The sequence below is a fragment of the Telmatherina bonti genome (assembly GCF_933228915.1).
Source record: "Telmatherina bonti genome assembly, chromosome: 13".
Lineage (NCBI taxonomy): Eukaryota > Metazoa > Chordata > Actinopteri > Atheriniformes > Telmatherinidae > Telmatherina > Telmatherina bonti.
Window position 1 is genome coordinate 10,028,560 of NC_136611.1, and position 13,972 is coordinate 10,042,531.

General features: G+C 40.5%; 1 protein-coding gene across 1 annotated transcript in view; it reads right to left on the reverse strand.

Moving 5' to 3' along the window:
• The window catches only part of col27a1b (collagen, type XXVII, alpha 1b), a gene marked incomplete at its 5' end in the record, with an annotated part of 79,459 nt that overhangs the window by 13,032 nt on the left and 52,455 nt on the right, over nt 1-13,972 (reverse strand). The window contains 19 exons of the mRNA XM_079252064.1: nt 1,595-1,702; nt 1,790-1,897; nt 1,982-2,035; nt 2,121-2,174; nt 2,264-2,317; nt 2,412-2,465; nt 2,557-2,613; nt 3,614-3,667; nt 5,048-5,101; nt 5,180-5,287; nt 5,546-5,599; nt 5,697-5,804; nt 10,808-10,861; nt 11,526-11,579; nt 11,972-12,025; nt 12,116-12,169; nt 12,736-12,789; nt 12,991-13,035; nt 13,620-13,664. Of these exons, the coding sequence (XP_079108190.1) occupies nt 1,595-1,702; nt 1,790-1,897; nt 1,982-2,035; nt 2,121-2,174; nt 2,264-2,317; nt 2,412-2,465; nt 2,557-2,613; nt 3,614-3,667; nt 5,048-5,101; nt 5,180-5,287; nt 5,546-5,599; nt 5,697-5,804; nt 10,808-10,861; nt 11,526-11,579; nt 11,972-12,025; nt 12,116-12,169; nt 12,736-12,789; nt 12,991-13,035; nt 13,620-13,664 (1,227 nt within the window). The remainder of the gene's footprint in view (nt 1-1,594; nt 1,703-1,789; nt 1,898-1,981; nt 2,036-2,120; nt 2,175-2,263; nt 2,318-2,411; nt 2,466-2,556; nt 2,614-3,613; nt 3,668-5,047; nt 5,102-5,179; nt 5,288-5,545; nt 5,600-5,696; nt 5,805-10,807; nt 10,862-11,525; nt 11,580-11,971; nt 12,026-12,115; nt 12,170-12,735; nt 12,790-12,990; nt 13,036-13,619; nt 13,665-13,972) is intronic.

The following is a 13,972-nucleotide window of genomic DNA, read 5'->3' on the forward strand; positions in this document are numbered from 1 at the left end:
AAGGAGGAAGCATTCCTGCGCTCGGATGGTACTTTGTCCTCCCTTAAATCTATTTTCATGTCCAAATCCCAGAAAGTCAGGAAGTTTTCTAAGATGCAACAAAAACTGTAATCTGTAAGACTGGAGGACATAAAACTGATGTTCAGTCTTCACTTGCCAAATTTATTAAAATATGTAAATAAATCAAGACTTCAGTGCAGCATAATTAAAAAATAATAATAACATCAACAAAGGCAGAAAGGTTTAGACACAACTGACTGTGTCACAGGAGATTTTACAATCAGCAGACTGAACAGAGGAAGTCAGGGTGTCAGGAATGGATATAAAAGATTCGTTTTCACTAATAAAGTTGTTGTTTGAGCTGAACTAAAAAAAAAAAAATAAAAAAAAAGGATTAAATTCTGAATTAAGGAACTGAAGAGTAACCCATGCTGTATTTGCATCAATCTGCAAGCCTTCAAGTATGAAGTAAAAGAAATTGTCATCCCTCCATGATAGACATGGCCACAGAGGCTCAGAAGGAGAAAAGCATATATCAGCACTGCACAGCAATGCAGCTGAGTTTTCAGGTCACAAGCTCATCACAGATGGACACAAACATTGGACACATGTTTTGTGGTCAGATGGATGTTCCAGCTGCTTCGTATGGGGGTGGGTGGGAGGGTGAACAGATGTTATGCTCTACATGCCGAGATGAGAAAGACTGTTCAGGCTCCAAAAGGAGCGAAAACCAACATTCAAGATGATATTAGGGGTGGATCAGTGTCCATGACATGTATAAAGGTGCCACTGATGCAGAGGTGTGTGTCGCAGTTTTAAAGAGACATATGTCACCATTTGGCCGTTTCCTATCCAAGTGGGGAGTTATTGTTTCGGGAGAGAAAAACCAGACTAAACTTTGTTTTTAAATCACTGGCAATCATGTGACTTCATAAACCAAGTGTGTGTTTAAGTGGCCTGCCTGCAGATCAGATTAGTCTCTTACTGGGAATGTATGGAGCATCATGAGGAGAATCAGTTACAGCAGACTGGAATGATATCTGGACACTGATTCCTCCTAAAAATGCATCAATTAGTATTTTCACTTCTCAGATAATGAACATAATAAAAATGAAGGAAATGATAAACTGCCTCAGTCTTTTCTAAATATCAGTCCTCAGCCCCCCCTGCCCTGCATGTTTTATTGGCAACCCTTCCTTAACACACCTGAATGAAATAAAGGTTTTGTTAACAGGCTGCAAAGTTAAATAAAAATCTGACTCAGGTGCTTTGGAGGAGGATCATGTCTAAAACATGCAGGGCAGGGGGGGCCTGAAGATTGGAATTGAGCAACACTGGTCTAAAACGTTTTTGAATGCGCTGTACGGCATAAACTCTTAGATATATGTGAATTTCTAAATACAAAGAGTATCTACACACTTAAAACGCTTTCCTTTGTACTTTTATGCGATAATATGAAAGACTAAAGTTTTTGCTGCATTTTTCTGGAGGTATGATTTATAAATGTATGTAAATTCTGTTACAAACAAACCTGTTTGTATTGTGAGATGTAAAAATGGCCGTGCTGTGTGATATGTTAACCCATCCTTCTCACCTTCGGACCAAAGCTTCCTTGACTCCCTGGAAGCCCGGTCACACCTTTCTCCCCCTGACGCCCAGGTTTTCCAGGTAATCCCACTTTTCCATCTTCTCCTTGCTCTCCCTAAACACAGATAATAGTTGCTGAACAGCAAACACAGGGGTTTGACTTTTCCCTGACAGCAACAAGCACCGCTCTCAGGCTGTTCACCTTGACTCCTTTACTTCCATCTCTACCATGTAGACCATCCATTCCAGCTGGACCCTCAAGTCCCTCCCTGCCCGTTACTCCACGTGGGCCATGAGGGCCCTCTGGACCCTTGGGACAAAGAGACAAAGAGAAATCTTTAACTTAAAGCTTCCTTCAGTTTTAAGCAATAGAGAAGAAGCGTATCCAACTCACTGGTGGTCCTTTGGTCCCAGATGCACCAGTTGCCCCTGATTTTCCTTTCAGACCCTGAAACAGAAAGACTTCATGTCCCAAATTTCTTTCTAAGGGCCATTATCATTGCCTATAAAACTTCAGTTCTCAAAGGCCTTACTTGATCACCTTTGGATCCTTTCAACCCCAGTAGTCCCTTTGGTCCAGGATGTCCCTGAAGATGTGAAAAACATGGATTTTGGTGTGAAAAATTTCATAAAAAGATGAAGTTTTAAATGTAGGAGAGAGAAAGTGGATACTTACAGGAAGCCCTGGGTCACCAGCTTCACCTCTGAGTCCATCTATGCCTATTTGACCCTGAAAATGCATTTTGTTTTTATACATTTCAACATCCAAACTATTTTTTTTTAACTATTCCCAATATAAAAACAAGAACATCAGCTGAACTTACGATGTGTCCAGGGTCACCTGGCTCTCCTCGCTCTCCTCTGTCTCCAGGAGGACCCTGAGTCAACATGGAGACAAACAGTTCAGAAATCAAGAGCACCAATAAAAAAAATCTCACACACACAATGTGGCACATGTAAGAAACTCACTCTGTCACCTTGAGGACCTGGAAGACCTTGCTTCTTGCTGTCATCTCCTTGTTCTCCCTAAGTATGCAGAAACGGCCAGTCAAAAGTACTGTACATGCCCTACATCCAGCGCACATTTGGCATGTTTGTTGTAAACACTTGGCCTCCTCTCTTTATATAAATGTAAGTCATTATGCAAGTTATTACCCACAACAATCCCATTTCATATAAATAGAGCCAGAATTTGCTCCAGGGTTTTTTATGAGAATCATTAAACAATAGTCACGACTGCATGCATAATTTAAAAATAACGTTCAGCACATGTCAAATGAAATGAATAAAGACAGAGTCCAACATTGCATTTAAAAGAAAAAAAGGATAATTAGATATGCACAGCGGCCAAAGAAAAGCGACAGCTGCATGGATGACAGATAATCCTCCTAAACATGAGCCATTTATGCATAACTGATTTGTATTTGTATCATGTAACAGTTTCAGTGCCTCAATTTCCCAATAATAAGCTGTCAATAATAGATTTTGCAATGACCTGTGTGATAGTATGATATTGATTTAATTAGTGCACAAATACAGCCAATTACACTGAGAACACTGGCAATGAAAGAACAACAAATATCCACATCCAGATGGCTTCTGCCAGGGGAGTAAAAAAAAAAAAAGAAGCAAATTAGTGCATGACTAAACTCTGGTGCAGCATGTTACATGACACAGGGTTCCTGTCAAATAAACACAAATTACGTGGCTAATATCTACAAAATTATGAGCAGGAGTCCAGGTGCTGGACTAATTATATAAATTCGGTGGTGCTAAGTTAATTGGGTGTGTCTGAGTTCATATCATTGATCAAATTAGGGATAACTTTGGGAATATTGCAAGGACACTGCAGCAGACAAAGATAACACTAATTAGGGACAGAACTCAAGTCCCACCGCTTAAAAAAAAGAAAGAATAAACTGACCGGGAAATGTGGTGCATGACAGGCCCCAAGAGCTCATTAGACATAATCAAATTGCAGACAGCTGTTATAAGAGACAAAAAAAAAGAATGGAAAGCGTTGTACCTTTTCACCTTTTGGTCCAGGAGGTCCGAGAGGGCCCGGTGGTCCCGTGTGGCCCTGTAACAAGGAAATGACCATGACAGAATGTCATTGCAGAACTGCAGCCTTCCAGCAGGAATGGATTTAGATACGTCAGTAAACTGAGAACGCAGCGGCACCACTGATCATCTCTTCACCTTCCTTTGTTACGAAGACAACTTCTCAAGTCTAAAAACATGAAAGCTGCTAGATGCAATCATAATTTCTTTTTTCAGACAATAAACTTCCTTCAAGGACAACAGTACTGCAATCCTACAGTTAATTATTACAATATATTTGTCATTCCTCTTATTGTATTTATGCTGCTGCTGCAGTCTGATGGGCCAAAATGCAGGAACATAAAAGATATGACTGAAGCACCTCACTTAAGACTGTCATTGTCTAAAACCCATTGTGGTTTCAAAAGTCTTGCTTACAAAGAGATGTGTGTAAATCTTTTAACGTGAGATTCTGTCAGGACCATGAAGACCTTTTGTGGTCTGTATTGAAGTTAACTGATGTGTCTAAAAAAAATGTTATTTTAAGGAATGAATGTTTCATTGCAAAGGAAAAGTTTCACATATGGTAACAGCCGAGTGGAGCTCCAGTTCTACTTCAACCTGGCCCTTTAATTGGACCACTGTCCCTGTCTCTGTTCCAATGTACAGGGAGTGGGAATCGAGCTGTTGACCAAAATACATCTGTCAACGTGCAACAACAGTTTAGACAAAGTTCTTTATCTACTTTCTGGAGGTCAAGGATCTCCAAATCCGGTCCTTGATGGCCGGTGTCCTGCAGGTATTGAATGTTTCCCTGCTGCAACACACCTGATTCAAATAAAACCGATCTCCAATCGTTTGCCCTGCAGAAATCTGTTAATAAGCCAATTATTCAAATCAGGTGTGTTGCTGCAGGAACACATTAAACACCTGCAGGACACCGGCCATCAAGGGCCAGAACTGGAGATCACTGCTGTTGGTCCATATACACTGAAGCTGCCATACTTTTCCCACCTTTTTCATATTACCATGTGTCTGAATGGACAAACAGCTTTGTGTGTTAGAAGTAATAACCCTCTGAGCTTTAAAACTGCAGTACAGGCTTTGTTTACAGGTGCTGGAGCACCGTTTGGGATAAGTTACTCCTTAACAGAGGCATGGAAGACCACAGCATCCACCGTTTCGATGTAGTTACCACTGGATCCAGTCACAGATGAAAAATGTTTATGGCTGGAAGAATTCTGGCCACTGATGGCCACCATCCATTCACTACTGTGCTTGGGATTTAAAGCCCTTACCACGCCCATGTTTATCAGTAATTCTTATGCACTGTACCATTTACTGATCTGTACATGACTAGATGTTCAAAAAGCATTAAAAATGTCTCAAAATATTGATTATGAAGCTACCAAATGCTTACCACGTAGCCTGCTATGCCTTGATCGCCTTGTTGGCCCATCCTCCCTGGAGCACCCTGTATTGAAGATAACATAATGACCCCCACACACCGACTGATTTAACAGGATTAAATCTCCCCATGTTGAGAACATACCACTGTCCCAATGGTTCCTCTTGCTCCTTTCTGTCCAACAAATCCCAGCTCTCCACGCTCACCAATAGGCCCAGTTTCCCCCACATGGCCCTGCGGACCTTTGCTGCCCTGGAGAAAGGCTACCAGTGAGCAGGTGTGTACAAACATGCCTGACCAGAAGTGGGTGGAATCTAAAAAAATCAAGCATTTAATGCTAAACCTCCATTTAACAAGCATCTTAGATGCTGCTCTTGTGGAGGTTACTGACCTCCTGGTTTGTTTACAACTCCAGCAGAGAAATATTCAACTCCCTGTAGAAGGAAGTAAATTTGACGGACGCTGGAAAATGAAAGGTGTGCTTAGCTCCAAGCAGATGAACTGACAAACCTTTTCTCCCGGCTTGCCTCTCTCTCCAATTTTGCCAGGTTTACCCTCCTGACCCTGGTAAAAGAAAATCAAAGAGGGGTTTTAAGTGGACAAAAAGAGCCGTCTTTGTTGGAGGTGAAGGAAATTTGGAGGCGGCCGCTCAGATACTCACCCTCACCCCCATAAGTCCAGCAGGACCAGGTGCTCCTTCCTTTCCTTTCAGCCCAATTTCACCTCTGTCTCCTTTGGCACCCTCAGGACCAGCATCCCCCTTTTCGCCCTGGGAAAAGTCGTACAAATCTAATGAAAAGGGGTGACTCTTCTGAGTTAAACTGTCGCATCCAAAGAATAATGAGAAGGCAGCTTAGCCAGGATTCTGTCATGTTGACTTTAATCACCATACAAGAGAAGATTATGCAACAAATTTATAGTTGGTCTGTAAATGTCATCAAGAAAACAAAATTTACATATGAATGAAGAAGATAATCAACTTGTGAGATTAAACAGGTGTCTTTAAATAGAATAGAATAGAATAGGTTTCTGCACGCCACTTACAATACTTCACCACATGCGATGAGCAGCAAAACCTTGGCCGCTCGTTTTCTTGAATTTCCTCAAAGGAACAAATAAGAAGGCCTCAACTATCCTTATGAATGGGTTTATCAGCTGTGGTGTGAGGGGTTACATTCTGCAGGTTACAAATAAAACCTTGCATTTCATCCATTATTTACAGCCTTAAAAAAAACCCAGACAGAGTCGATGTAAGCTTAAAAACGGCCCGCATTAAATTCTGTCTACAGAACTCCTGAGTTATGGTTGAAGTTTCCAAGTTGACGGCTCCGGCGTGTAAACAAAGACTTACAGAAGTTGAGGCCCGCATGACATAAAAGCATGACTTATTTATCAGTTTGACGCGGCGAGCTGAGAATTGGAGATATTTCGAAGATGAAACATAAGAATGCGACCTGACATGTTGTTCAAGGTGTTTTTGCTCCCAGAGCATCTCATGTCATGAGAAAGTAGGCCAAAGTGTGAAGATTTCAGCTGTGATGCAATTTTACTGAAAGAAATTGTCAGTCTGTCCAAGTCTTTAAAGTATACTAGCGTTCCATGAAGAAAGCCGACTTGTCACGCAACCTTGCAGTAATTACAAGAAATGGTTTGTTTGTTTAAACTCCTGGCAAATACGGTCAGCAACTAATGAGCAAGAAAGTGTGTGAATAAAACGAGGGACTCAACCAAGAACTGCACCCTGAGAGACAACTCAGAAATATCAAGCAAACACATTAAAGACAGCACACATTAAACTATCATTTAAGAACTAAGTGAGTCTGATGGAGCTTATCATGTCTGGGACAAAAAGCATCCTGTAAGATAAAGTTTGGGTCCAAAATATCCAAATATTACTGTTTGACATATCCACACACACCAAAATTCATATACAGTCAGTCCCAAAGGTGTCTTAAACGTCCTTCATAGGTCCTGAAATCATATATCTGAGCTTTTCCAGTTACATTTTTCTGTCCGTATCTAATAAAACATCTCCTGACATGCATTCGCTGATGTTTCCTGATAGTTTGAAGGCTCATAGCAGAGGCCCATTACACCTTTAGCTAATTTTGGGTTTATTTCTCCACACTTTCCCATCACATCTGACTGAAATAACAAAAACATCTGTTTGAACCCCATGTAAAAGCATAAATCTAAAGAAAACCCTTTTCATAGCCTCATTAACTTAGTGTTTTACATTGTGTTCCAGTCTTACTTCCTTACCACAGCTCTGTTTTAGCACGTGGCTTGTTAGTTATGTTCAGGTTGGTAAGATGCTGCATCACAGCTCTATGTGTGTGTTCATGCCGCGCTGCCAACATTTCTGTTGCAGCTAAACCTTTTCATATGGTTATACCTTTGATGATAGCCATAAACACAGAGAACTTTGTCTGATCAATGGTTCTAACTTGAGATAAGTCACAACCAGTCACAATAAAAGAAAGAAAATCATCATTAAAAGAGGTAAATTGTAAGAAAAGGAATGCCTGAAGGCAGCTGTTAATGATTGTGGCTACGCAGACTGGATCTTTGTTAAAACTGCAACAAAAAACATGAACACCGCCAGCACAGTGAGGAAGAATGACAAGAAAAAGAAAAAGGAAGGCGGTGACATGCCTTGTGCGGCTGGAACATCTGAGAAACTCGGAGGGGATTTTTAACAAACACCAAATACTGGTGTTTTTCAAACCCAGCCACACCATCAGACAGAAGTTTATCATCCTAATGATTCAACTCAAGGCTGCCCAAAGTTGAGTTTGGGATTTTTATTTCTTTTTTCTGTCCTTTCTTTCGTAGGCTAAAGATTAAATGAAGCCAGAATGTATGAAAACATTCTGTTGCGCCTTTCAGCTCATTTTCAGTGTGGTGCTTTCACTGTTCTCCAAAGGCGACTTCACGCCAGCCCTTCTGAAAGTCCGGTAGGTTTTGGGAAGAGTGACTTCACACATTACCTGATGTGGATCAGAGAAGCTAATCGTGGTCCACCTACAAACGTAGGTTTCAGTGTGCTACAAATGAACGAAATACAGGAAGTGGACTACAAAGCAAAGGGCGTTGTGGGTTCAACGTGGGGCTCTGTGGCTAAACACAACCTACACAATGCACATGTAGGATGATAGGCTTCTCTATCTGGGAGAACTGTTTCCCAGTCACACTAATGAATGCTGTAAAAGTTCTGATGGGAATAAGGTCATCTTGCGGCCACTGGGATTTCTTGCAGCTCCACGTTTTCCTCATATGCGGTGTAAAAATGAGTTCCCTTGCATTAGCCAATAGATGAAGGAGTTTTCTTGTTTGTAGCTTATCTTGTCTTATCTTTTAGTAAATTTTTGATGAAGCAATTCGGTCCATACTCTAAAAAACAAGCAGTCTAGTGTGTGTAGTTCAGTGTGGTGAGGGCTCCGCTGAGCTCTGCAGCCAAACAACCACTCCACAGATGGAGGCTACAATACAAGCGAACCAACTCATCGGGTCAGGACTGTTTTCCTGCAACTTCATAATTAAAGACACACTTTAAAGTGGTTTAAGAAAGTATAAAGGTAGAATAACAGACTTTACCTCTCCTCTGCTTACAGTAGCATTTCAGTTATATTTCAAGGAGACTGACACCTATTCACACATTTTAGCCTCAAGTAAAAATGAACAATGAATCTGACAAGATGTCAAGTAAGTCTCAACAATGGTTGTAGACTCTATAAACATCAGTGGAAAATCTCACAGAACCTCCATCAGACCTGAAAAAGCTCTTTTGGATGAAGCACGATATATCTACAAGACACTAAACCCAGTACAGCTGACTTTTAATGTTCGACATCTTGTGTTCAGACTCAAACTAAAGTGAAAAATGTATCATTATTGTAATGAAATCATTCAGATGTCCTGCTGTGTGTATGAATCTGGCGCCCTGGGATGCAGACAGGTATACAACATAGCTGGTGGGAATGCTTTAGTCTGTTATCATGATGTTGTGCACATGCAGCGAACACGCCACACAGCTCATCTGAAGTCTCGTGTCTAAATAATGACTCAAGTCAAAATGGCATCACTTAGAACTTTTTTTTTTGTGTCTTGTGCAGCATTTAAGCAAGCAGAATGATTATCTGGATGCTGTATTCTGCTAAGAACATTTACTTTGCCAAGGGGAGCATTATAGATATAATATACATATATAATGCTCCTCTTGATATTCTGGATTCTTATTTTATTTTTCTATTTATTTTGCACAATTGTTTGTATTAAAAAGTTTGTATTGCTGGACCGGACCGGAGAGGACAGAAGAGGGACAGAAAGAGAACAGAGAAGAAAAGGAAAAAAAAACACCCCATAGAGAAAAAATGAGAGAGAAAGAAAGAATGAGAGAGAGAGAACAACCTACATACATATTCATATACAAATGTACACATACACACCTGCCTAAATAGTAGGGCTGTGACGACATGCTTTTGTCCCAATTCGATTCAGATTTTTTTGGGTGCCAATTTGATTTAAATTGCGATTCTCACAATTCTTCAATACTGATGATTTTTGTACATAAAAAAAAAAATATTAAAAAATGAATAAATGAATAAAACTTTTTTTGCTCATCATTTTCTTGATTTCAATTAGGAAAAAACAACACAGTAGTCAGACCATCATTCTGCTGCTATAATGCTCAAGAAGACAAGTAAAAAGATCAATAAAAACAATAAAAATGACAAAAAATTTATAGTGGATTAAGCAAAAAATCTTGGATTTTCAATCTTTTTATTCAATTTCCCGCCCTTACTATATATACACAAATACATACACCTATACACATATACACATTGGAGTCACGTTCCTCCTGCAAGAGGACGAAACCATGAACTGTCAGGAGAACCAGAAATTAACAAGCTAAATCAGAAACATAGAAAATGAGCTGCTTTTAGTAAATAAACCTGCAGGACGACTCAGTGACTGTGTCACATGCAGAACAGACAGAGTGGAACGTGTTCAGAGAAGACATACATGGAAACACATATCAGGAAGGAAAAAAAACTTTTAAAAGCTAAATCCGTTGCAGCAGCATGAACTGATTACAGCATTTAGGGTCACGACGGGTAAATTTGACCAAGTATCGGTTTGAGGCATGTCACTAAAGTCACCACTTAATGACATGTTGTGACTTTGTTTATAACAACTGAGTCACATGATTATTTGTCACATTTCAATGTTAATGTTTCCCATGTCAATTCAGCAGTGAGTCACAACAAAGCGCCGACTTTAATCAACCAAACATTCAGAGCAAAATCTGCAAATCAGTTGCAGGACTTCCAGTGGGGAGGCCAAGAGACTCCTAAACCAGTTTATACTCCTCAGTAACAGAAAACGTCCTGTTCAGCATGAAGTCGATCACACTCAGAGGCTGACTTTCTTCCTCTCTGTTGCTCACACTTTACCGCCTTCCCCAAGCCAGCGGCTATTTCTCGGTCTGTCAGCCGTACAGTACTTCCAGCAGTTTGGCTCTACTAAATATGCAGGCTTTTCTCCTCCCTGCCATGATGCTTGCCAGACAGTAGAGCTTTTAAAATACCCTTTTTTTCACCTCATCTTTACACTACGCAACAACACAACCGCTCCAAACACACCACAGTGAAATTTCTCACAGACAACACCTTGCTGAAGCGTTATTAAGATTCAGCAGGAAACAGGAGAGTTCAACAGGTTCACAGATTAGCAGCTTGTGAGGTGTAGGCTCGTTATTTTCATACTTGCCTGGTCTCCATCAGGTCCCCGTGGTCCAGCCTCTCCATTGATGCCTGCCTCACCCTGACAGAAATATCCATGAAGATATTTATCGCAAGAAAAGCAGCCAAACACTAGCAGGTGTATCTAAACACGTTAAAGAAATACTGCGGTAAATGGTGTTTCCTTTCAATTTTGAAAATTCATCATTAAATGCTCGCAGCAAAAAGTCTCAAGCTTTCACTGTCTAACCATATACCTACAAAGAAATAATAATAAAAAAAGCATGAATGCATCTTTCTGAAAACAAGTAAGAAACAAAACATTGGCTGAAGAGCTTGTTTTCAACCTGCTCCCTTTTGTGTGCAGACCAACGTCAACTTGGCTTAAAAAGGAGATATTGTGATGCTCATTCAAACTACCACTCAATTTTTTTTTTAAGTTTGAGCTGTGCTAGTAGGGAAAAAAATCACTGTTCTCCTCTTCTCAGCAGCTGTTAGCTTTGCTCATCCATCACAAATCCTCCCTGATTCCTCAAACTAAGAGAGCTCCAGCTGCTCGCTGCTGCAGGTAAGACACTCACTGCAGTACTTCACCCAGCCCAGCTTAAAGAAACTGGCCCCTCTTCAACTTGACACCTTGTTCAAATCAAGTCAGTGGAGCCTTTTATTCTTATTTATGTGGGGATTATATGTTGATTATTGCACATAATGAAATTAAGACTTGACAGAAAGATTTGGACACTCACTCTCTGCCCGATCAGACCCTGCTCCCCGAAACTCCCAGGTGGACCAGCAGGACCCTGTTAAGCACAGAAGATTGTCTTTTCTTTATGTCTTGCATGTCTTTACATGCACAACTAGTGGTTTTTATAAAGCTTCCAACAATAGTGAGGAGTGCGAATGAAGGAATATTTAGTGAACTTGCTAAAAGTTCAAATACATTTTTTTAATTAAGCGCAGATTTTTATTTGGGCTCAAACTGAAAGGTTTGAGTGATGACAGTCATGGAGAATGAAATGTAAAAAAAAAATGTGTTTTTTAAAAAAAAGTAATTGCATCCAGATCTCAGGATTAATGCGCAAACGCTTTATTATTTCATAAGTGGAGGTCGTGCAGGCCCCATGGCCAGAAGAAAGGTTGTAATGGAGTCGTAATTCCATAAATTGTAATCTTAATGAATCATTACGGCTACCTTTTCCCCTGGTTCGCCGGGCGGTCCTCTCTCCCCTGCTTTCCCTGGCGGCCCCTGTCAGAAACAGTGACAGCCTTTATTATTCTGCGCCAACATAAACCTCAGTGGGAGTTCTTACACTGATTGTGTGATCAACTCACTCACCATCAACCCCATCTCCCCCAGCGGTCCAATCCTTCCAGGTGGCCCTGCTGGTCCCTGCAGCAACAAAGCAGCGGCATCAATAAAAAGGTTAAGAGCATTTTCTACCTTGGAACCGACACCTCTGAAAGTGACAGTAAAAGGAGAAAAACGTGAAGGGAGATAAGTACTTGGCAGAAAAGTGTGAATTTGTGGAGATAAGTTAATCTGGATGGCTAGGAACCAACCAAATAATGGCCCAAAGCTTCTAAAAGTGCTGAAAACTGATCTGCTGTTATACAGATGCATTCAAACTACAATAAAGCTGCCTCTACAGGAAGCAGATGGAGTAAATCAAATTGCCTCAGCCTCACTACTTTGCCGCTCATGTATTTGAGTCTTGGACAGTAGCAGAGAAAGAGGATTAGGCCATTCTGGCCTTTTTCAAACAGGATGTGGATTTCTAGGAAGAACTGAATAAAAGATGCCAAAAAAAGAGGATTCATGTAAAAGTGAGAGCACAGTCATTACAAGTGCACAACTTTACACGATTATCCCACCCAGAATGAAGAGAGGAAAATGTTACAGTGGCCGAGGTCCATTCTCTGATGCTTGAAATCCATTTACATGAAAGACAAACTCACAGGTTCTCCTGCAATTCCTTTGGCTCCTGGAGGTCCTGAGGGTCCCTGAACACCCTGAAAATAATGCAGTCATCTGTGAAACACACAGCACTGGTATTCATACGCATGTGGAAATGCTACGACACCCACAAGAGAACCAGTGCGCCACACAAGCCTGTCCTATCTACACCTGCCTGCCCTCCCCCCCACTAAAATGTGTCTGCACCAGTTCAGCACTGGTGTAAAAGGAGAACCCTGTTAGTGTGGACCACTTACCGGAAATCCCTTTGGCCCACCGTCACCCGGCTCACCAAGCTTTCCCTGCAGTAAAATCATACAAAGGGAAAAATCACTTAATAAATAAAAAATAAGATTTTAATCGGAAGGTTGAGTTGGTTTGGAGCATCAGCCGAGTTAAGTCAGGTGCAGATCACTTGGTCTTAAGTTTCTTCTGAAAGATTCTAGTTTTACATTTTAAAAAAAAAGTCAATATTTCCATGATATATTAATTAGGGATAGGTCATTACAAAGCTGTGAGTCAGTATTGTTATTATCCATAAAGTAGCATGATATTGTTAAACAGTTATTCTTTTTAATCCAAGCAGTTCTCCACATCTCAACACTTGTTTTAGAATTTCTGCAAGACAACGTCTAACTATTGCGGATATCACTACATTGTCATATCTGTCAAATACATACGGATCATACATTCATTTTAAATCAATTTAGTTGCGTCAAATCCCTTCTCACCTAAAGACTGCCGGTTAATTGTCACATTGTCTAAAAATACATGATCTGTTACTACATTAAAATATATTTAACCTAAATTATACTTCTGAAACTTCATTAACTTTGGCAAGTGAACAAATTTAACCAGGAGTGGAACTTGTGGAAATTTTCTTTACCATCTCTCCAGTGAGGCCCAGTTTTCCTGGTGGACCATCAGGGCCCTGCACAGAAAGAAAACAACAGCAGTGAAATGAGTTTTCTAAAAATCCCCCTCGGGTGAAAACGTGTCCGACTGCCAAGCGCCAACATCACCATTAATTCTTTAAAGCTCTTTGATTGCAGTTTTCGCCTTCACATTTGTTGTTCGTCAGAACGTCCTCTAAATATTCTTCAGAAGTTAAAATTGTCGCCCTTTGTTATTGTGTTCATTTATCCAACAGATGTTCGAGCTGTTTCTATTTGTTTTCCACAAGACATTAATAATGTGGGCTATTAGAAAACTTAAGGCCAAACATTTCTCCAAGCAGCT